A 19,440-nucleotide genomic window follows, 5' to 3' on the forward strand; every position below is an offset into this window, starting at 1 on the left:
GAAAGTTTTAAGCCTAATCTTAAAAATAGAGAGGGTGTCTGTCTCCTGAATCCAAGCTGGAAGCTGGTTCCACAGAAGAGGCGCCTGAAAGCTGAAGGCTCTGCCTCCCATTCTACTCTTAAGTATCCGAGGAACCACAAGTAAGCCAGCAGTCTGAGAGCGAAGTGCTCTATTGGGGTGATATGGGACTATGAGGTCTTTAAGATAAGATGGTGCCTGATTATTCAAGACCTTGTATGTGAGGAGATGATTTTAAATTCTATTCTAGATTTAACAGGGAGCCAATTTTGACTTGTTTTAAGGACATTACATCAAAGTTCGATCAGTCTGTAGTGTGTTTTTCCACTTTAATTTTGTGTGTGACTCCAAATCCAGGCCTCCATTGGTTAATACATTTGATTTCCATTGATTTTTGTGTGATTTTGTTGTCAGCACATTCAACTTTGTACAGAACAAAGTATTCAGTGAGAATATTTCATTCATTTAGATCTAGGATGTGTTGAGTGTTCCCTTTATTTTTTTGAGCTGTGTGTGTGTGTGTGTGTGTGTGTGTGTGTATAATCACACAAACTCTGTACTCTTTAAAATATAGATTAAGAGTTGGGTGTACTACTTTTAAATGACACGGGTGACCACCTTCCTGTTTTCTTTTTTTTTTTTTTTTTTTTTTTTTTAAGTTAAACTCGATGTACAGTAAGGTTCAAGTAATTCATTATTTGTTGGGTTGCTCTACAGATTACCCCCCCCCCCCCCCCCCCCCCCCCATTCTCCCTTCATAAGGATGCCATATGACTTTTATAGACCTGTACACTGTTGCAGCCTGTGAAGATTTCTTATTGGGTTCATACACTTTTTTTTCTTCTTCTTCATACACTTGAGCAGTTACATACAGCAGGTCACCAGAAGATAACCCACAGAATATTATGTGGAAGCTATCCAGTTCAAATGAGATTCACCATCTGTCAGCACAGGCCTCTGTTTAGTATAATAAATGACATTATGCTGCTCAAGCAACCCTGACAAGTAGTGCTTTTGTTGTTGTATGCAGGATCAGTTTCCTGAAAGATACTAGTTCATCTTTCAACCATATCTTTCACATTACCTTCAAGGATTCTTTTTTAGGATGAAAGCAGTGATGACAAACTGCCTGTATACCATGAAGCAGCCACAGTCCAGAACACTTTTACCACCATGCGTCACAGGTGTGTAGTTAGACCTTTCTAGCAGCCAAGCAGCTCTGTTATTGCTCCGTCTGCCAGAGCACTTTATTTATTTCAAACAAAAATACTAGTGTTTGTCTTTATGTTCTTGGACAGAATGTAGTTTTGACGCAGGAAGTTGCCAACCTGCAGATCTTCTGATGGAGGATAATTTGGGGTTCACGGACTGCATCAGTGTCTCTTGGGCTGAGTTTGCAGTGGCGACCAGTCCGAAAACTCACTTCTCATTAGATCATCACTTGCTGGCTGTGATTTTCCTCACAGTGAAATTATTCATTTGAAATTATTTCAAGACTTCGCCAGATTTATTCGTCACTGTCTATTTTTTTTTTTTTTTGAAGACCTTGGAGATCTTTCACACCTTTCCGGCAAAGCGCCTCCACGCTGAGACGCCCTAGTTGTAATTTGATGGATATGAAGTCATAAATGTCGGGCTGTCGCTTTCTACCCTTTTTGTGAGATTAATAATTGTATTTACACTAACACTTTATTAGCCGTCACTGAGCGTGCTTTGTCGGCACTGTGACCGTCAGGGTAATGAAAAGTCCGCGATTTCCACGGAATGCGGACTCCGTGTTTTTTCACGTGACTACGTTAAACGTGAGATGAGCATTCATTTCTTACACAGATGAGTTTGATGCACAACTTTTATAATCAAGATTTTGTTGGGAATAATTTGGGAAGGAAGTGGTTTTCTTGGTGTGTTTGATGTGTCAGTGCTGACTTGACGATCGTCCTCGGGAGCAGCAGCGTGGGCTCAGTGGATGGGAGGGTTCACTGGAAGAGACGAATGAGCGAACAGCTGGATGCTGGGATTTAACAAAAACCTGATCTGACCCGATTCACACCGATTTACACGCAGTGCCTCACCTGATGTTCGGCCGCTGTTCGCTCCATCACCATCTTTGTTCCCATCGTAAGCTTGTGTGCGGTGGCCTCTGCACACTCTGGTTTGATTCATCCCCTCTTGCTCTGCTCTCGTCTGCAGCACCACTTATTGAAGGCAAATTTTTAGGACCGTCTGGGTAAGAAGGAATAAGAAGACGTCGTGTAGGTCGGACGTCCTTATCAGGGTCTTCTCAGCGAGGTATTTATTCTTTCATCTGTACACGTCCATCGTGCTGCTGCTTATATACGTTTTTCTTCGCAGAGTCCATATAAGCATTGATCGACATGATACTGATTACTGTTATTGTGTAGCTATTGTGTTAAGGTGGCCTTTAGCACTACGTTAAATTTCAAAATTACACGCGATGCGACTACACTGGGTGCATTTCTAATTGCTGTCAAAGACACATGGTTTATTGTAGCTGTCATTCATGTCAGTCAATGGGAATATTTTATGTTTGCATATCTTACATGCAGAGAAAATCAGTTAATGCAGAAGCCCCATAGTAACAAAACGGAGAATGTTTACAGGCGAGCAGCAGCAGAGTGAAGTGGCCTTGATGATAGAGCCTTTTATGCAAGTCAATTCCTCTTGGCATGAATTGTTTCTATGGTGACAGAGGTTCACCAATTGATATGAATATGGAAAAGAACATTTATTGAGATGTTAATCAGAATAAACTGGCATTACAGTCGTAGTAAAAATAAAGTACACCCACATTCAGTTCTAAGGTTTTTGCATATCAGGGTATAAGTTAAAAAAAAAAAAAACAGAACAAAAAGTAAAGAGATTTGTGTTTGGTGGATTATTTTGTTGTAACAATGCTTCTTGCACTGTAAACCCGGATAAGTTGAATCTACTTAAAAAAACCAAGGTTGCCTTAAATGTTTTAAGTAATGAAACAGTTTATTTAACTCACCCTGTTAAGTAAGCACTACTCCATTTCCAGTTGGACTAAATTGTATGTTCTAATTGACCAAACTTATCGTTTATAGTTCATGAAAAAATAAAATGTCTTTTGATGGTTGTGTGGGGGTGCTGGAGCCTATCCCAGCTGACAAGGCAGTAAGATGCAGGGTACACCCCGTACAGGTCACCAGCCTGTTCCAGGGCTGACACAGACAATCATTCACACCTGTGGGCAATTTAGAGAGACCAATTAACCTAACCCCAGTAACTGCATGTCTTCAGATTGTGGGAGGAAACCCAGACAGACACAGGGAGAACACACAAACTCCACACAGCAAGAGTCCCAGACCAAGGGGGAATTGAACCCAGACTATCAGATAGCTAATCTAGCTGTGAGGCAGCAGTGCTAACCACCACGCCACCATGCTGCACAGTAACACAAATATTTTTTACAGTGTTGAACTATGTAAACATGATAAAACAGCCCTGCTGAATGCTGGTACATTAACATTTACAAATAACATTTTTCCATGGAACAATAAAAAACTATATGAGCTCAAACACATGATTACAATAAGATAGACCATCAAAAAGTACAGTCTACTCAGCATTAACAAGTAATGTTCACATTCTAGGCAATTTTAAGTAATATGAACTCAATATTTTTAAGTGGAATCAAAATCTGGGTTTACAGTGTGGCAATAAATCTTATACCGCTGGAAAGCCTGTTTGTGGGTGACCAGCAGAGTTGAGTGTATGCTCCGTGCCCCTGAAAAACTTGCCAAATCTTCTCTGCCAATGCCAAACAACTTATTCTGTTATTGACTCTGGTTTGGTGGTGATTATTTTGTTGGAGGAGTGCTGGTTGAAGAATGGGGTGGCGTCCCACAGCAGTGTGCAACCAAGCTGGTGACCAGCATGAGGAGGAGGTGCCAGGCTGTTGTGGCCGTGTATGGTTCCTCCACAAGCTGCCAAGGTCCTTTCTTGTTAAATTAATACATTTTTAAATTGCCAATATGTCTTGTTTCTTCAGATTTCAATCACTAACCCAATGAATGAGACCAAACAAGAGTCAAAAGCAGAATGAGCTTCAGCTTCAGCTTTCAGGCGCCTCTTCTGTGGAACCAGCTCCCAGCTTGGATTTGGGAGACAGACACCCTCTCTGTTTTTAAGATTAGGCTTAAAACTTTCCTTTATGATCAAGCTTATAGTTAGTGCTGGACCAGGTGACCCTGAACAAGCCCTTAGTAATGCTGCTATAGGCCTAGGCTGCTGGGGGGTTCCCATAATGCACTGTTTCTTTTCATTCACCTTATTTACTTTGTTTATACTCCACTCTGTATTTATTCATTAATTGTTATTAATCTCTGGCTCTCTTCCACAGCATGTCTTTTTTCTCTCCCCTCAGCCCAACCGGTCACGGCAGATGACTGCCCCTCCCTGAGCCTGGTTCTGCTGGAGGTTTCTTCCTGTTAAAAGGGAGTTTTTCCTTCCCACTGTCACCAAGTGCTGCTCATAGGGGGTCGTTTTGACTGTTGGGTTTTGTCTGTATTATTGTAGGGTCTTTACCCACAATATAAAGCGCCTTGAGGCGACTGTTTGTTGTGATTTGGCGCTATATAAATAAAATAAAATTGAATTGAATTGAATGAGCTTTTTGGTATTGGCAGCGAAGATTAGTGAAGTTTTTCATGGGTGCAACCCACAAATTCAGCACCATTTAAGGGAAAAATAAACAGGCTTTCCCACAGTATAAGATTTATTGCCAAGGAGCATTGTTACAAAACAGAAATAATCAATCAAATGCAAATTTCCTTATTTTTTCTGCTGTTTATAATCTGGTCCTTAGCAAGTCTTAAATTGAGGCAAATGTACAATCTCAGATAAAATACAAAAAACATGATGCCATGCTGTTATTTAACAAAAACAAGATGACAAAATTCAAAAGCAGTGTGTGAAGAAATTAAGTACACCCTTCCTGTTTCCATTAAAACTGGATAACTGGCAGCCAGGTGCCAGGAGAATTTGCACAAGACAGAAAAGAAATCGAGAGGGGGAGATCATATCTCTTTCAGGATCCCTCTAAGTTTATGAAATCACTTTTTCATCAAGGCAGACAAGGAACACCTGCAGACAACAAAGCAAGAACTAGAAAACCATCTTGAAAAGTAAACAATTCAAGAAGTTTGAGTAGACATCTGTTCCATCAGCTATCCAACCAGTCATACAACCAGTGCCAAATGGATACCAGCCCGCTGACATAGAAGTGGAAAATGTTGCAAGGCGGTCAAAGAACTGCATCTGCTCCAGGGTCTAACTAATGGGTGTAAACGAGTGCCCCCGGCATCCTGTTCTTTCTGTGGGGGCTAATGAGAGTGGCAGTGAGAAAGGAGGTTTCATACCCAAGGCATGGCGTAGAGTGTCTAGAATTCTGATCCCTAGGAAGGAAGAGCCAACAGCTATCAACCAATTCCTCCCTAAATGCCTTCTTAGTGTGGAGGGTAAGATTTTCTCAGTATCTAAAAAGCAACAACCTGGCAGATACAAGTGTGGAAAAAGCTGTGGTTCCTGGGTTCTTAGGATGTCTTGAGCACACAAGCGTGGTTTACCATCAGAGTTGGGTAGCAAAGCCAGAAAAGTGAGATCTACATGTTTTCTTGACCTTGAAAATTCATTTAGATCAGTGCCACATTGCACTGTCATGAACTTTAACATTTCAGTCAACATTTCAATATTTCAACGTACCACAAACTTTAAGGACTTGATTTGAAGATATACAGCTTGCTACATTTGAATCAACACAGCATGGCATCATCTGGAGGCTGGTATTGTGGCAGGATATACCATCTCTCCCCCGGCTTTTACTGTGACCGTAGACATAATCATCAGGGCATCCAGATGGGTTGTGGGTGGTCAAAAGGTGAAGTCAGGAGTCCTATCACCAATTGGGGAGTATACGGATGATATAACAACCATGATCACAACAATACCAGATGCCTTTTAAAGAAACTGAAAATCAAGCCACCAAGCTGAGAAGCATCTCCATAGGAAGGGAAAGCTGACAGAGGAAAAGCTCTATACAGATCAAGATCCTATTCTAGCAATTAGGAGAAACCACTTAAAAGTCTTGATACATGGTACTCAAACTTAAAGGATAACAAGCAGGTACAAGATGTCTCTCAAGAAGCCATCAGAGTTGAACAAAACTGCAGCCAGGCAAGCTTAAAATGTGGCGTCTACAGTCTGGACTCCAACCTCATCTCATGTAGCCACTGACCATATACAGTGGTATGCAAAAGTTTGGGCACCCCTGATAATTTTCATGATTTTCCTTTATAAATCATTGGTTATTTGGATCAGCAATTTCAGTTAAATATATCATATAGCAGATGAACACAGTGATATTTGAGGAGTGAAATGAAGTTTATAGGATTTACAGAAAGTGTGCAATAATTATTTAAAAAAAATTAGGCAGGTGCATAAGTTTGGGCACCCCAACAGAAAAATTACATCAATATTTAGTAGATCCTCCTTTTGCAGAAATAACAGCCTCTAAATTTTTCCTAAAACTTCCAATGAGAGTCTGGATTCTGGTTGAAGGTATCTTGGACCTTCTTCTTTTCAAAACATCTCCAGTTCAGTCAGGTTTGATGGTTTCTGAGCATGGACAGCCGCTTTAAATCACACCACAGATCTTCAATAATATTCAGGTCTGGGACTGAGATGGCCGTTCCAGAATATTGTACTTGTTCCTCTGCATGAACGCCTCAGTAGATTCTGAGCAGTGTTTAGGGTCGTTGTCTTGTTGAAGTATCCAGCCCCGGCACAACTTCAACTTTGTCACTGATTCTTGAACATTGTTCTCAAGAATCTGCTGATATTGACTGGAATCCATGCGACCCTCAACTTTAACAAGATTCCCAGTCTGCACTGGCCACACAGCCCCACAGCATGATGGAACCGCCACCAAATTTTACCAAGTGTTTGTCTTGGAAAGCTGTGTTCTTTTTCCACTGTGCACACCGCCCCTTGTTACGTCCAAATAACTCAATTTTAGTTTCATCAGTCCACAGCACCTTATTCCAAAATGAAGCTGGCTTGTCCAAATGTGCTTTAGCATACGTCAAGTGACTGTTGGTGGCGTGTGCGCAGAAAAGGCTTCTTCTGCATTACTGTCCCATACAGCCTCTCCTTGTGCAAAGTGTGCTGAATAGTTGAACAATGCACAGTGACACCAGCTGCAGCAGGATGATGTTGTAGGTCTTTGGAGCTGCTCTGTGGGTTGACTATGCCTGTTCTCACCATCCTTCATCTCTGCCTATCTGAGGTTTTCTTGGCCTGCCACTTCAGGCCTTTACTAGAACTGTGCCCGTGGTCTTCCATTTCTTCACTATGTTCCTCACAGTGGGAACTGACAGCTGAAATCTCTGAGAGAGCTTTTTGTATCCTTCTCCTAAACCATGATGTTCAACAATCTTTGTTTTCAGCTCATTTGAGAGTTGTTTTGAGGCTCCCATGTTGCCACTCTTCAGAGAAGATGCAAAGAGGAGAAACACTTGCAACTGGCCTTTCTCATAATTGGATTCCCTTTGTATGTAGGTCAAGGGTCATTGAGCTTACAAAACAAATTTTGTGTTCCAGTAATTAGTGCTAAAGGTATTCAAATCAATAAAATGACAAGGGTGCCCAAACTTATGCACCTGCCTAATTTTGTTTAAATAATTATTGCACACTTTCTGTAAATCCTATAAACTTCATTTCACTTCTCAAATATCACTGTGTTCATCTGCTATATAATATATTTACCTGAAATTGCTGATCCGAACAACCAATGATTTATAAAGGAAAATCATGAAAATTATCAGGGGTGCCCAAACCTTTGCATACCACAGTATGACTTCCCCCTCACTAAAGTTGAGAAGATGGAGAGAGTAATCAGTTCTGCTGTGAAGAAGTGGTTGGGGCTCCCTAGGTTTTTGAGCGGCATCATGTTATATGGCCAGGGAACCCATCACTTGGGGTGAGGTCACTGAGCTAGTTAAACAACTCCTTGGTGCTAGGGCCCCTGGGGTGGATGAAATTTGCCCTGCGTTCCTGAAGGCTCTGGATGTTATAGGGCTTTCTTGGCTGACACACCTCTGCAACATCACATGGAGATCTGGGGCAGTGCCTCTGGATTGGCAGACCAGAGTGGTGGTTCCTATCTTTAAGAAGGGGAGCTGGAGGGTGTGCTCCAACTATCGGGCGATCACACTCCTCAGCCTCCCCAGGAAGGTCTGCGCCAGGGTGCTGGAATTTAAGTATCTCGGGTCTTGTTCACAAGTGTGGGGAGAAGGCAGCAGAAGATTGATGGGTTGGGGCTGTGGCTGCAGTGACGTGGTCCATTGTGGTATATTTGCTGTCAATTTGCTGGTCAATCTACAACCTCACCCTCACCCTATGGTCATGAGCTCTGGGTATTGACTGAAAGAACAAGGTCGTGGATACAAGTGGGAGAAATGAGTTTCCTCCAAAGGGTGGCTGGCCTCTCCCTTAAAGTTAGGGTGAGGCGTGCAGCCATCCAAGAGGGGCTCAGAGTAGAACCATTACTCCTCCACATCGAAGGGGCCAGTTGAGGTGGTTCGGGCATCTGACTAGGATGCCTCCTGGCCACCTCTTGGGTGACATGTTCAGGCATGTCTTTCCGGGAGAAGGCCCCAGGGCAGACCCAGAACATGCTGGAGAGATTATCTCTCTTGGATGGCCTGGGACCGCATCTGTGTCCCCCTGGATAAGCTGGAGGATGTGGCTGGGGAGAGGGAGGTCTAGGTTTCTCTGCTTAGGCTGCTGCCCATACGACCTGGTCCTAGATAAGTGGAAGAAGATGGATGGAGCTGCTGCCCTTTCTCTGGAAACATGGTGAATGTGGAATCCTGGGATTGCAACTCAGGAAGCAAACTCTGCTTTTTTTCCATAGTGACATTGTTGGTCATACAACTGGGAAGAGGAGGCTTAGCAGCAACTTTGGGAAAGCATCTGCGTCAGAACATAGAAAATTAGTTGCAGCTGAAATCTGTTGGCAAGAGGAAATGTCAAGATGCACCTGGACTGTATCCCAAAACAAAACAGGGTCAGTGGGGAGGTGTGGAAAGAGTTATGGGAGATGGAAGCTTGTAGGATTTGCTTTATCATCAGATTGACATACAGTACTCTCCCTATGCCCATAAATCTTTTCCAATGGAAGGGTGAAGATCCATCTTGCCCTTTGTGCTATACCATCAACACTCAGACATATTCTCAGTAGATGTAAGGTGAGCCATGCACAAGGTCATTACCCCTGGAGACTTAATGAGGTACTCAAGTGGCTGGCAGCTACAATGGAAACTTACAGGTCCACTATCATGTTAGCTGATATAATTCACATGAGTAGCAGAGAGTATCCTGATGAAGAACAAACAACGCTACAGTTCTGGACTGCTGTATGCAGCATGGCACTAGAAGATGCAGGTGGATTTACTGTATGTAGTATAACTTAAAGTACCCACTGAAACTACCATAACTAATTTAAGACCAGACGCTGTACTGTGGTCAAACTCACACGGTACTCGTTACTTTAATGAGTTCACAGTGTCTTGGGAAGATGCCATTATAGGAAGACTTTAAGTTAAAGAAACTAAGGTATAGTGAACTAGCAGTGGAAGCAAGGCAGAGAGGCTGGCTGTTTAAAAAAAAAATCTCCTCAATGAGATTAGATGCAGAGGATTTCTTACAATGTCTCAGTAACAAATTTCTTTGGCCTCAAACAAGTCAGAAGAGTGCTGATCATGACTTACTGTGTGTTCACATCTTCCTCAGTTGTGTCTCTTGACGTGATGGCTGTGTTTTTGGTACTTCTTCTCTCCACGCTGCTCCTGTCTCTACACTCCACTCCTCTACGAGCCTCTCCTTCCTGCCCTGTGGGCTGTCGCTGCTACAGCCTCACTGTGGAGTGTGGTTCCACAGGCCTGAGGGACATCCCCAAACACATCCCCTCATCCATACAGGTAGGATTGGTGCTCTGAAGAGATCACTACGTGTCACAGGTGTTTTAACACAATAGTGACTAAAACTCTTCTTTGTCAAAGTTCTTCTTGTCTTCTCTCGTTCCAGACCATCTTCCTTCAGGACAATGTGATTGGTCAGATCCATCGCCAGGACCTCACTTCGCTGAAGCACCTGCACTACTTGTATCTGCAGGTAACAAACACCTACACAGAGACTCTTTAGTGTCACGTTTGGAAATGTTGGCTGCATCACAGGTTAAACTATATATGCATTTATATGCATTCTATGTACTGTATACACTGTGCTTACTTCACACAGTAGTATCATAATACAGTGAAGTCCCATCCCCCAAAATGTTTTAATGCAACAGAGGTAGGATTTCAAGACCCACTTTTCAAAACACATTGTGATGACAAAAAACACAGTCTATGTAGACCAAAATCAGTTGTAAATACAAATGTTTAACAAATATTTGGCCTTCTATTCATGGACAAATTACATAACAGTCTTTGTTTTTAAAACCCAAAAGTGCAACTGCAGCACTGCTAGCCTGCAGCACAGATGAGGAGTGAGCTGCAGACATCTAATGAGCTTATTTTTACCAGATTTTTCCTCATTTTCAACCCTGTAGTCTCCATCCCCAACTGATGCTAACTCAGACGGCATATTCAGTAACACTTTCACTACATTTGCAAACAGTTGTCGGGTGGAGTTCCCCCTTATGAATATACTATATGTATTTTCAATACCACTTATATGTTCACATGGACAAACAGCAGTTTCAAATGTTAGTCTTTTCAAAAATGAAAGGAGACAGCAAATATATTGCAAAAGTAGCATCAGAAGCAAGCATAGTTCCAGGACAATAACCAGCAGCAGATAGTTTTTGGTTTCCTTCTCGTGTCCCTCTTCCTCTAGAACAACACCATCTCAGCAGTGGAGCCCGGCTCTTTCCAGAATCTTGGTCAGTTATTGGAGCTAGCATTGAATGGGAACCGGATCCACTTGGTGACAGCTGATATGTTTCAGGGACTTGAACATCTACGCATTCTCTACCTGGCAGGAAATGACATCACGCGGCTGTTAGACTACACCTTCCGTGGTTTACAGGTAAAGCATATTTGAACACATAAGACCTGTTGTGTTTCTTCTTCTTCTTCTTCTGGAATTTCAGTTGTGGTCATTGCACCTCTTTGGCCATGCTACCTTTACACACTCATCCTTCCCACTCTCCATTTTGGGGACCTAGAAAGCCAAGTATTTGCTCAAAACATTGTGTGTACAAGCAATGTAAAGCTCCTCCTTACCTAAATAGATATAAAAAAAAAAATATATATATATATATATATATATATATATATATATATATATATATATAAAAGAGAGAGAAATAAAATAGTTTCTCAGGAAACATTCCTCAGTTCTAGAAATCTCCAATTTATAGATGGGAAGTGCAAAGTTAGCATGATCACATAGAGCCATAATAACCACATGTATGATATGTATGTGATACAGAAATAAACTGGAATTTTTATTAAATGTTTGAGTTAATACAGCAAGATACAGTCTGTTTCATATTTAGTATAGAAGTATTTTTCATTCTTCTATGACCCTACATAGATAATGTATACCATTCTCTCCATGTCTCAGCGTCTGCAGGAGCTCCACTTACAGCACAATAGTATAGAGACTTTAGCTGATCAGGCTTTAGTTGGTTTGACTTCTCTGGCTCTGCTGGACCTGAGCAGGAATAACCTCCACACAATTGGCCCTGCAACATTGCGGCCATTGGTCAGCCTGCAGGTGCTGCGCATAACAGGTGAGACTTCTTTACTGGTGTCACTGACAGCCATGTTGTTGGTATTTTTTTTTTAATTTAGTGTCATGCATAATAACATGTTCACTGAGTTACAGACAGCTACTCATAAAGAGCTTAGGACTATGGTAATCATCATGACTTTTTGGAGTAGAGCATTAAGTGCCCCATGATCAGTAAAACCTTTTGTCCTGTGCTATGCTGCAGACAATCCATGGCGCTGTGACTGTGCTTTGCACTGGCTGAGGACCTGGATTGATGAAGAGGGTCAGCGGCTGCTCAGCTCTGCAGAACGTCGACTGGTTTGCACTGAGCCACCACGCCTCTCCCATCTAAGCTTGGTGGAGGTTCCTCTCAACAGCTTGGTCTGTATCCCTCCACTGGTGCAGCTGGAGCCCAAGAGGCTTGCAGTGCACCTGGGAGAGAGCCTCAGGGTGTCGTGCCATGCCACTGGTTATCCTCGGCCACAGGTAGTGATAATTAAAGTGAATAAGTGTTGTGAGACTACTCTGCTTCAGCATGCAAAATAGGCCAGCAGCAGCTTGGATACATATAAGGATGTGACAGTAGTACAGATTGCATAAATTTTTTTGGTACTTGGCCTGAATCATTTATTAAAATGTTATTTATTTTGATGACTTTTGATAAAATTTAAATAATTTTTCTTTTTGTGCTGTAATGGTTTAACCTTGTAGGACCACTCAGGATAGAAATATTAATACCTTTGCAGGTGACCTGGAGGAAGGCTTCCCAGGGTAAGGTGGTGCTTTCTCCCAGAGGCTTGGTTCAGGAGTTGGATGCAGGTGGAGGCGGAGTGGGAGGAGCAGAGGAGCCCTCACAGGAAGGCAGAGTCAGTCTCCAGAAGACTGATGGCGAGCTCTTTGACCCTGACACTGGCAGTGGCATGCTGTTTCTCAGTAATGTAACTGTGGCCCATGCAGGTTTCTATGAATGTGAAGCCTGGAATGCAGGAGGTGTGGCTAGGGTCACCTTTCAACTTGCCATCAACTCATCCACATCCTCCTCTACTTCCTCCTCCATCTGGGCTTCATGGTCCCAGGTGTCCTCACCATACTCACCTGCCTGGCCTCGACTGAGGAGTCACGGTCCTGCTTTGGGCTCAGATGTGAGCCGGGAACCCCTATATGCTCTGGGCAGCATGGCCTTCAGTGCTCTGGGAGCTGCCACTCAGACTGCAATTGCTGTGGGCATCTCACTGCTGACTTTGACCGCTCTGCTGCTTCTCGCCATGATCTACAGTCGACATCACCAACGAGACAAAGAGGCTGATGGGGCTGAAAAGGTGCATATATGTTCAATACTACAAAAGTGAATGGCACATTTTAAAAGGATTTTTTCATCTTGGCAGGAACAGAAATTTAAACAATAATTGTTTAAATTTGAGGGGTCCTCACCCTTTAATAAGGGGAGAACATCTGTGTTCCAGATTTTAGGGGTGATTAGTCTGGAGACTCGGATGAAAAATATGAGTAATAGGCTCAGCAATAAAATCAGGTTCAAGCTTTAAATGATAGGGATTCAGATTGTTACAAGGGTTATTGAGGTCATCTGAGATAGTTCTTAAGTAGTATTGTGATTTGGACTCTCGAGTCAAAGTTTTACATCTTAGAAGTCTATAAGAAGTCCAGTCAGCAGAGGAATTTGTGGATGTTGCCTTGGCCTAGGAGGCATTCCTTACCCTGATCAGGTTAGATACTTCTATCATGAACCATGGATTGCCCCTCCCAGAACAAAAGAAAAGAGCATGCTTATCCACATACTAAGATTGAGGAACTATAAAAATGCTCCCATGCACAACCAGCGTCATCATACCCATTTCCCATTTTCCTTGCAAAATATAATATATGAGACTCAATCAAAGTGAAGAAGAATTGATTAAACTGGGGCTGCTGATGTGGTGCAGTGGGTAGCACTGTGGCCTCACAGCCAAAGGTCCTGCATTTGCATGCTCACCCTGTGCCTGTGTGGGTTCTCTCTGTGGGTATTCCTCCCACAGTCCAAAGACTTGCATGTTATGTTAATTGGTGTTTCTAAATTAGCCGTAGGTGTGAATGTGAGTGTGAATGGTCTGTCTCTCTATGTTAGCCCTGTGGTGGCTCGTGACTGGTGATGCATCCCCTGTTTTAATCAGTTAAAAAAATATCTAAATATTGTGAAAATTACCCATTCGTTTAAATGGGTGAGTGTGTCCAAACTTTTGACTGAGATAACAAACAGGAATTTATTCATTTTTTAAAATGTATTTAATTGTTAACACTTAAAAATGTACATAACAGAAATGTTGTAAAGTACTGAACTCATTTAGCATCATATATTATTGTATGCTAATAGTGATGAAGGAGAATTTTTACTTTCAGGAGGAGAGCATCCTGTATGTCAATGACTACTCTGATGGCCCCACCACCTTCGCCCAGCTGGAGGAGTACCGTGATGAGCGTGGCCATGAAATGTATGTTCTCAACAGGGCTAAGCCTGTGCTTACTCCTGCTCCGCCAACAGCTGTGTCCACCACTAGCCTGGGCTGTCCAGCACCATCTGATACCTCCAACCACACCCTGTCCTCTGGCCCTGGGCAGACCATGAGCCCCAGTCTGGCCCCTGACAAGCAGCAGCAGCAGGATGGTGACATAAGGACCATGAGGAGAATGGCAGGGGAGGGAGGGGAGGCAGAGCCTGTGATTACATCAGAGGCTGAAGGGATGTTTCTCAACCACACAGGCCTCTTCATAGACTCTCCCATTGCTTATGAGATCCACTGCTAAAGAAAGAAAGCAATCCTGCAACACAGGGCAAAATATGTTTGTGTAACTAAGTGGTTTACACAGGGTGCAATTGCTGGAATGTACCAAAAAGTGACAGAAGTACTGTTCTGTGCGGAAGGATTTTCTTTCTGCAAGACTACAGTGACAGATCTTATTGGAGTAACTTTCTATACTGAGCAGAGCTCACAATCTTGCTGACCTCTAAAACACTGAAACTTTTAATGGACATACTGTGGCCTTGAGTGCCAAAAAGTGAGTGGCTAGATGGTCAGTTAGAGGCTCCTATACTCAAGGACATTAACTGGAGCTTCACACAACTCAACTGTCCTGCACATGATCATTCACACCAGAAACTTTTACCACCACTGGTTTGCTAGCATTAACGTCTGTCCTGTCAGGGACTCAGAGCTCACTGGGAGGCTGAGTACAAGAAGAAGAGGGAAATCAAGGCACCTTCCAGTGGGAAACCTTGCGTGTTATATAGCCTAACTACTGTCAATATCTGGATGTTTTCATTTAATCCCAGGCTGGAAGTGCAGTGGATTTTGCAATTATTTAACTATGTAGGAAAATGTTAATTGTCACAGAGTAGGGCTCATATTTTCAGTCTGAGTTTTATTTCTCAACTCTCATTCTGTCTCTCACTATCATTACCCATCAGTTTTGCTCAGTGTGGCACCAAAAATGAATCTCTCCTCTCTGTATTATGAATTGAGCTCAGCTTACTATGACTCTTGGATTTACCTGGCTTTACTAACTCCTAGCACATGTGGTTGTGGATGTCTGGCACCACTGATCTGAGTTCCAGCTGGGTTTTTCAATCCACATGGAGGCAGAGTTCTTACCTGGGTAAAACATAGTCAGCAGTACAATCCATATTCAACTGCTTCAGAATGAACAAGCTGATGTGAATGAGAAATGAACTGCTTTCAAAGCAGAGTGGGGCAAGGCTTGAAAAAACAAGAACTGAGTGCCCAGTAACGTCCACCTGACTGAATGTTTTTACTTTTAAATGATCAAGTGTGTGGATTACTTTTAAAAACAGACAGTCCTATCTTTGAGCCTGGATATATTTAGGATTTGAATCTTGTTTTTCTTTCCTGTTCATTTAATTGATTTTTATTCTAAATGTGCACTTAAAGTTGTGGTCAAGTTTACATACACTCCTGAATGTCATGGTAATTCATTTTAATCATTTCTTTGAACTGTTCTTTTTCCAAGGTGGAATGATTGTACAGCATACATGTTAATGACTAAAAAAAAAAACCAACAACAACAACAAATGTGCGCAGAAGTTTGAATTTATTTTTGAATTTCTCTAATACACACAGGATCAAAAGTACACATACAGGCACAAATGTGTGATTTGAAACTGAAGGTTCTACAGTGTCTTTTAAGTTTACAAGGCTATTAAGTTCATGACTGACCACAACTAATAGTTTGTCTTTGCCAGCATAAAAGCGATTTGTTTTGACGGCACCTAAGAAGAGTTGTAGAGTTACAAAAGTTGGGAAGGTCTCTTGGAGCCATTTTTAAACAACTGCCGATTCCAAGAACATCAGTTCAAACAACCGAATAACTTGTATGTAAGTACAAGTACATACATGAGTAAAGCATCCACCTATTTGAGTTACCACTTTTCCAAGGTCTGGAGGGAGATCCAGATTGTCACATTCAGATGAGAGGAAATTCCACATAGTCCACAAATATGTGTCCTGTTTATAGAAGAATTGGAAGATTGTTTGCAGCTGACAGGGAAAAATCAAGGAATAAAGTTCCATCTAAGAATCTATATTAATTAGGCTATGCTCATCAAGGAAAGATAGACTTACGACACTGCTGAAAAACTTTGAGCCCAGAGGACCAAGGGATCTTCCAGGAATGGTGACACTATACGTCAGTAGGCTGTAATTCCATACTTGCTGATCTCTAATCTTGAACATAACTTTCTTTGGAGCAGATTAGGTTTGTAACATAGGTTACCATGGCAATATCCCCCAGTAATAAGTGACCCACCTTCATAGTACAGAAAACCCAGGGTTGAACCTGAAGTTTCCTGGATAAGATGGTGCACAGCACACCTGCAGTGGAGTAGGTGTGCTGTGCACCATAAGTAAACAACATAAATTACCAGGTTACTGTGGCAATCTGCACAAATCCTGTGTTGTGATACAAGGCGCCAGTATATGTCCACAAAAATGTGCACATTTTTGAAATGCATTGTTGGATTTTGCCGTCTTGTGTGCCATAATTCAAGATGAACATTCAAAAGGAAGAAGCACTCAGTGGAAAGGAATGAATGGCCACAGAGGATATAAGTTGTGCTTCGCACATCTCCTCTTTGACACTACTGTCTGATATTCAGTGAAAGGACATGCTTTTATTGGTCCAGTCTGTACTTTGTCCAGTTTTTACATTGTGTCTAAGAAAAGACGTTTAAATGATGTTCAGTTCTTACACATATTCATTCATCCATAAATGTGCAATTCAACACCACTATCTCCACTGCAAATGAATTTAACCCATTTAAGATGATCAGTCTGGCTGAACAGCAACTGATGGCACAGCACGACTCTCCATTCTCAACCGAAAGAACAATGTAGGTGGGAATGCCATAATTACTTCATGACTGAATTGCTTTTTTAGTCCTTAGCCCTTATTTATAATTTGTTATACAGTGTCTGAACAAAGAAGAGAGATGTTTTTTTTCTGAGACAGGCATAATGGCAATATAAACATTGTACTAAATGGTATATTTAAAATCTGGCATATTGGTTGGTAAATTTTGTATAGAAATGCTACATGTGGACCTGATGATTCCAGAAATGTTCAGCAGGTCAAACATCTCCATAGAAACATTCTGGATTGGTGATTTTTTTTTCAAACACAGAATACTTTGAACTGTATGGGACTGTGGTAAATGCTGTACTGTTAAACTGAACGTATCACTACCACTGAGTACATTCTCCAAATGTTTAAAAATATTTGGCATTAAAAGTATACCAGCAGTGTATTGTGATCTCACGCTAACTCTTGTGGTAGAGGGCTGCACACACGGCTGTTCCACATCTCTTAAGATTGATTTTGTGTGGTTGGGTCCAGTATTGCTGTGGGTCTAATGAATAATCTGAATGCTGCTGTTGGCACTGATGTTCTCTCTAGCCAAGATTTGGACCTCTGCTCCACAGAGCCTTTTAGCCACTGCACATTCTGCCCATCACCAATCAGCAGACACACAAACAAACTAGCTGTTGAACAGAGTAAAGCAAAGGAGACTGTGACTGGTTTGTGGAGATCAAAACAGTTAAAGGAAGAATGCATATTGGACTTAATTCACCAGATGGACACATCATCAATGGAATGATAATGATACCCTGTCTGCTGAGAGTGGGTACACAACAATAACAATTTAAGGATCACCTTGAATCCCTGCATACAAGAACCCAAAACAATCACTCAACATCATCATCAATGATTATATTATATAATTATGGCTGCTATTACAAGCTTTTACATGCTCTTAATTAATGAATGTTTGAAAAGAAACACAAAATGCCATGGTCCTAATTATTAGGAGTATGCAGAATGAAAAGTGTAAACCATTCAAAACAAACTCAAAACACACATCTGCTGTGTTTGTTGCATGACTTGACATTCTTTTTAAAAAAAGGACATGTAATTAAAAATATTTACAGATCAAATTACATATTAATAATTTCTTTGGTATCGCTTTAATAACTCTCATCCATTGGACTAGTAGGCTGGTGTTGCCCAGCCCTTCTACCCACACACACCCTAAGAGAACCAGCCGACTTTCCAGGATCTTCAACTCTCACATCATCTCCTCACACCTCCTTGCTGTCATAGTCATATTGGAACAGGATGGCCATTCATTTGAACAATCTCTTTTAGCTTGACAGTCCATCTGTGAATAAAACAGTTTAAAAATTAATTTCCATGTATTTATAAACCCTTTGAGTGAATCAGATGGTTTCCAGAATGAAATGATTAGTTGTTGTTGATTTTAAGTTAATCTTTTTCAGTGTTATTTTTTTTTTACAAGTTTCATCATTATAGTATTTGTCAGGGGCAAGACGTAAGAAGTACAATACAAACAAAATACATTGTGAGAACAATGATACACAGACTCCCAGTCTTCTCAAACATGTGCTGAATCCTCCTCGTTCTGGCTGTATTTGCCAATCTGACCAAGATTAAAAATAAAGATTTGCCCTATATTTAGTTTTAATGATTTCAGTTTTGTAAGTACACAATATGGTAGTGTAACATTGCAAACCTATTTTTGATTCTATGTGCTTAATATATACAGAATATAAAATGAACTTTCAAGTTAAGGTTAATAACATGACTTGGCCCGGAACTATTAGACCAGAGGGCAGAAGTTTCTTTTGCATATGAAGAGCCTTTTTACGTCCACGGATCATTCAGATGATTTAGATATTTAATGAACAAAGAACACTAACCTCAATTATTATAACTAGTTTATTATTTTTTTTGTTGTTGTTTTTATTTTGTTTTCTTTTTCCTTTATTTATTTTGTCATTTGAGTGTTTTGTAGATGCTTTGAGTCATCAGTACGATGAAAAAAAGCACAATATAAATGCCAGTGCATTTTTCCAAAAGTCCTGTTGTGGCTGTGTATAGTTCTTCCACATGCTGCTGAGGCCCTTGTTTGTTAAATGAATAAATTGTTAAATTGCCAGAGGGTTTTGTTTCTTCAGACTTCAATCATCCAATCCAGCAAAACCAAACAAGAGTTAGTAGCAGAATAAGCTGTTT

General features: G+C 41.4%; 1 protein-coding gene across 2 annotated transcripts; it reads left to right on the forward strand.

The window, feature by feature from the left end:
* The first annotated feature begins 2,090 nt into the window (after positions 1-2,090).
* On the forward strand, positions 2,091-17,816 carry LOC115779558 (leucine-rich repeat-containing protein 24-like). 2 transcript variants are annotated; one of them, XM_030728286.1, is made up of 8 exons: positions 2,091-2,307; positions 9,853-10,040; positions 10,147-10,233; positions 10,960-11,151; positions 11,692-11,860; positions 12,065-12,327; positions 12,588-13,160; positions 14,236-17,816. In XM_030728286.1, the coding sequence occupies exons 2-8, from the start codon at positions 9,870-9,872 to the stop codon at positions 14,638-14,640; spliced, it is 1,860 nt and encodes a 619-aa protein (XP_030584146.1). In that variant the 5' UTR covers positions 2,091-2,307; positions 9,853-9,869; the 3' UTR covers positions 14,641-17,816. The 2 variants fall into 2 exon arrangements, with proteins under 2 accessions (XP_030584146.1, XP_030584145.1); XM_030728285.1 differs by lacking the exon at positions 2,091-2,307 and having other exon boundaries at positions 9,769-10,040.
* Positions 17,817-19,440: the final 1,624 nt, after the last annotated feature.

The sequence above is a fragment of the Archocentrus centrarchus genome, chromosome 4, assembly GCF_007364275.1.
Source record: "Archocentrus centrarchus isolate MPI-CPG fArcCen1 chromosome 4, fArcCen1, whole genome shotgun sequence".
Taxonomy (NCBI): domain Eukaryota; kingdom Metazoa; phylum Chordata; class Actinopteri; order Cichliformes; family Cichlidae; genus Archocentrus; species Archocentrus centrarchus.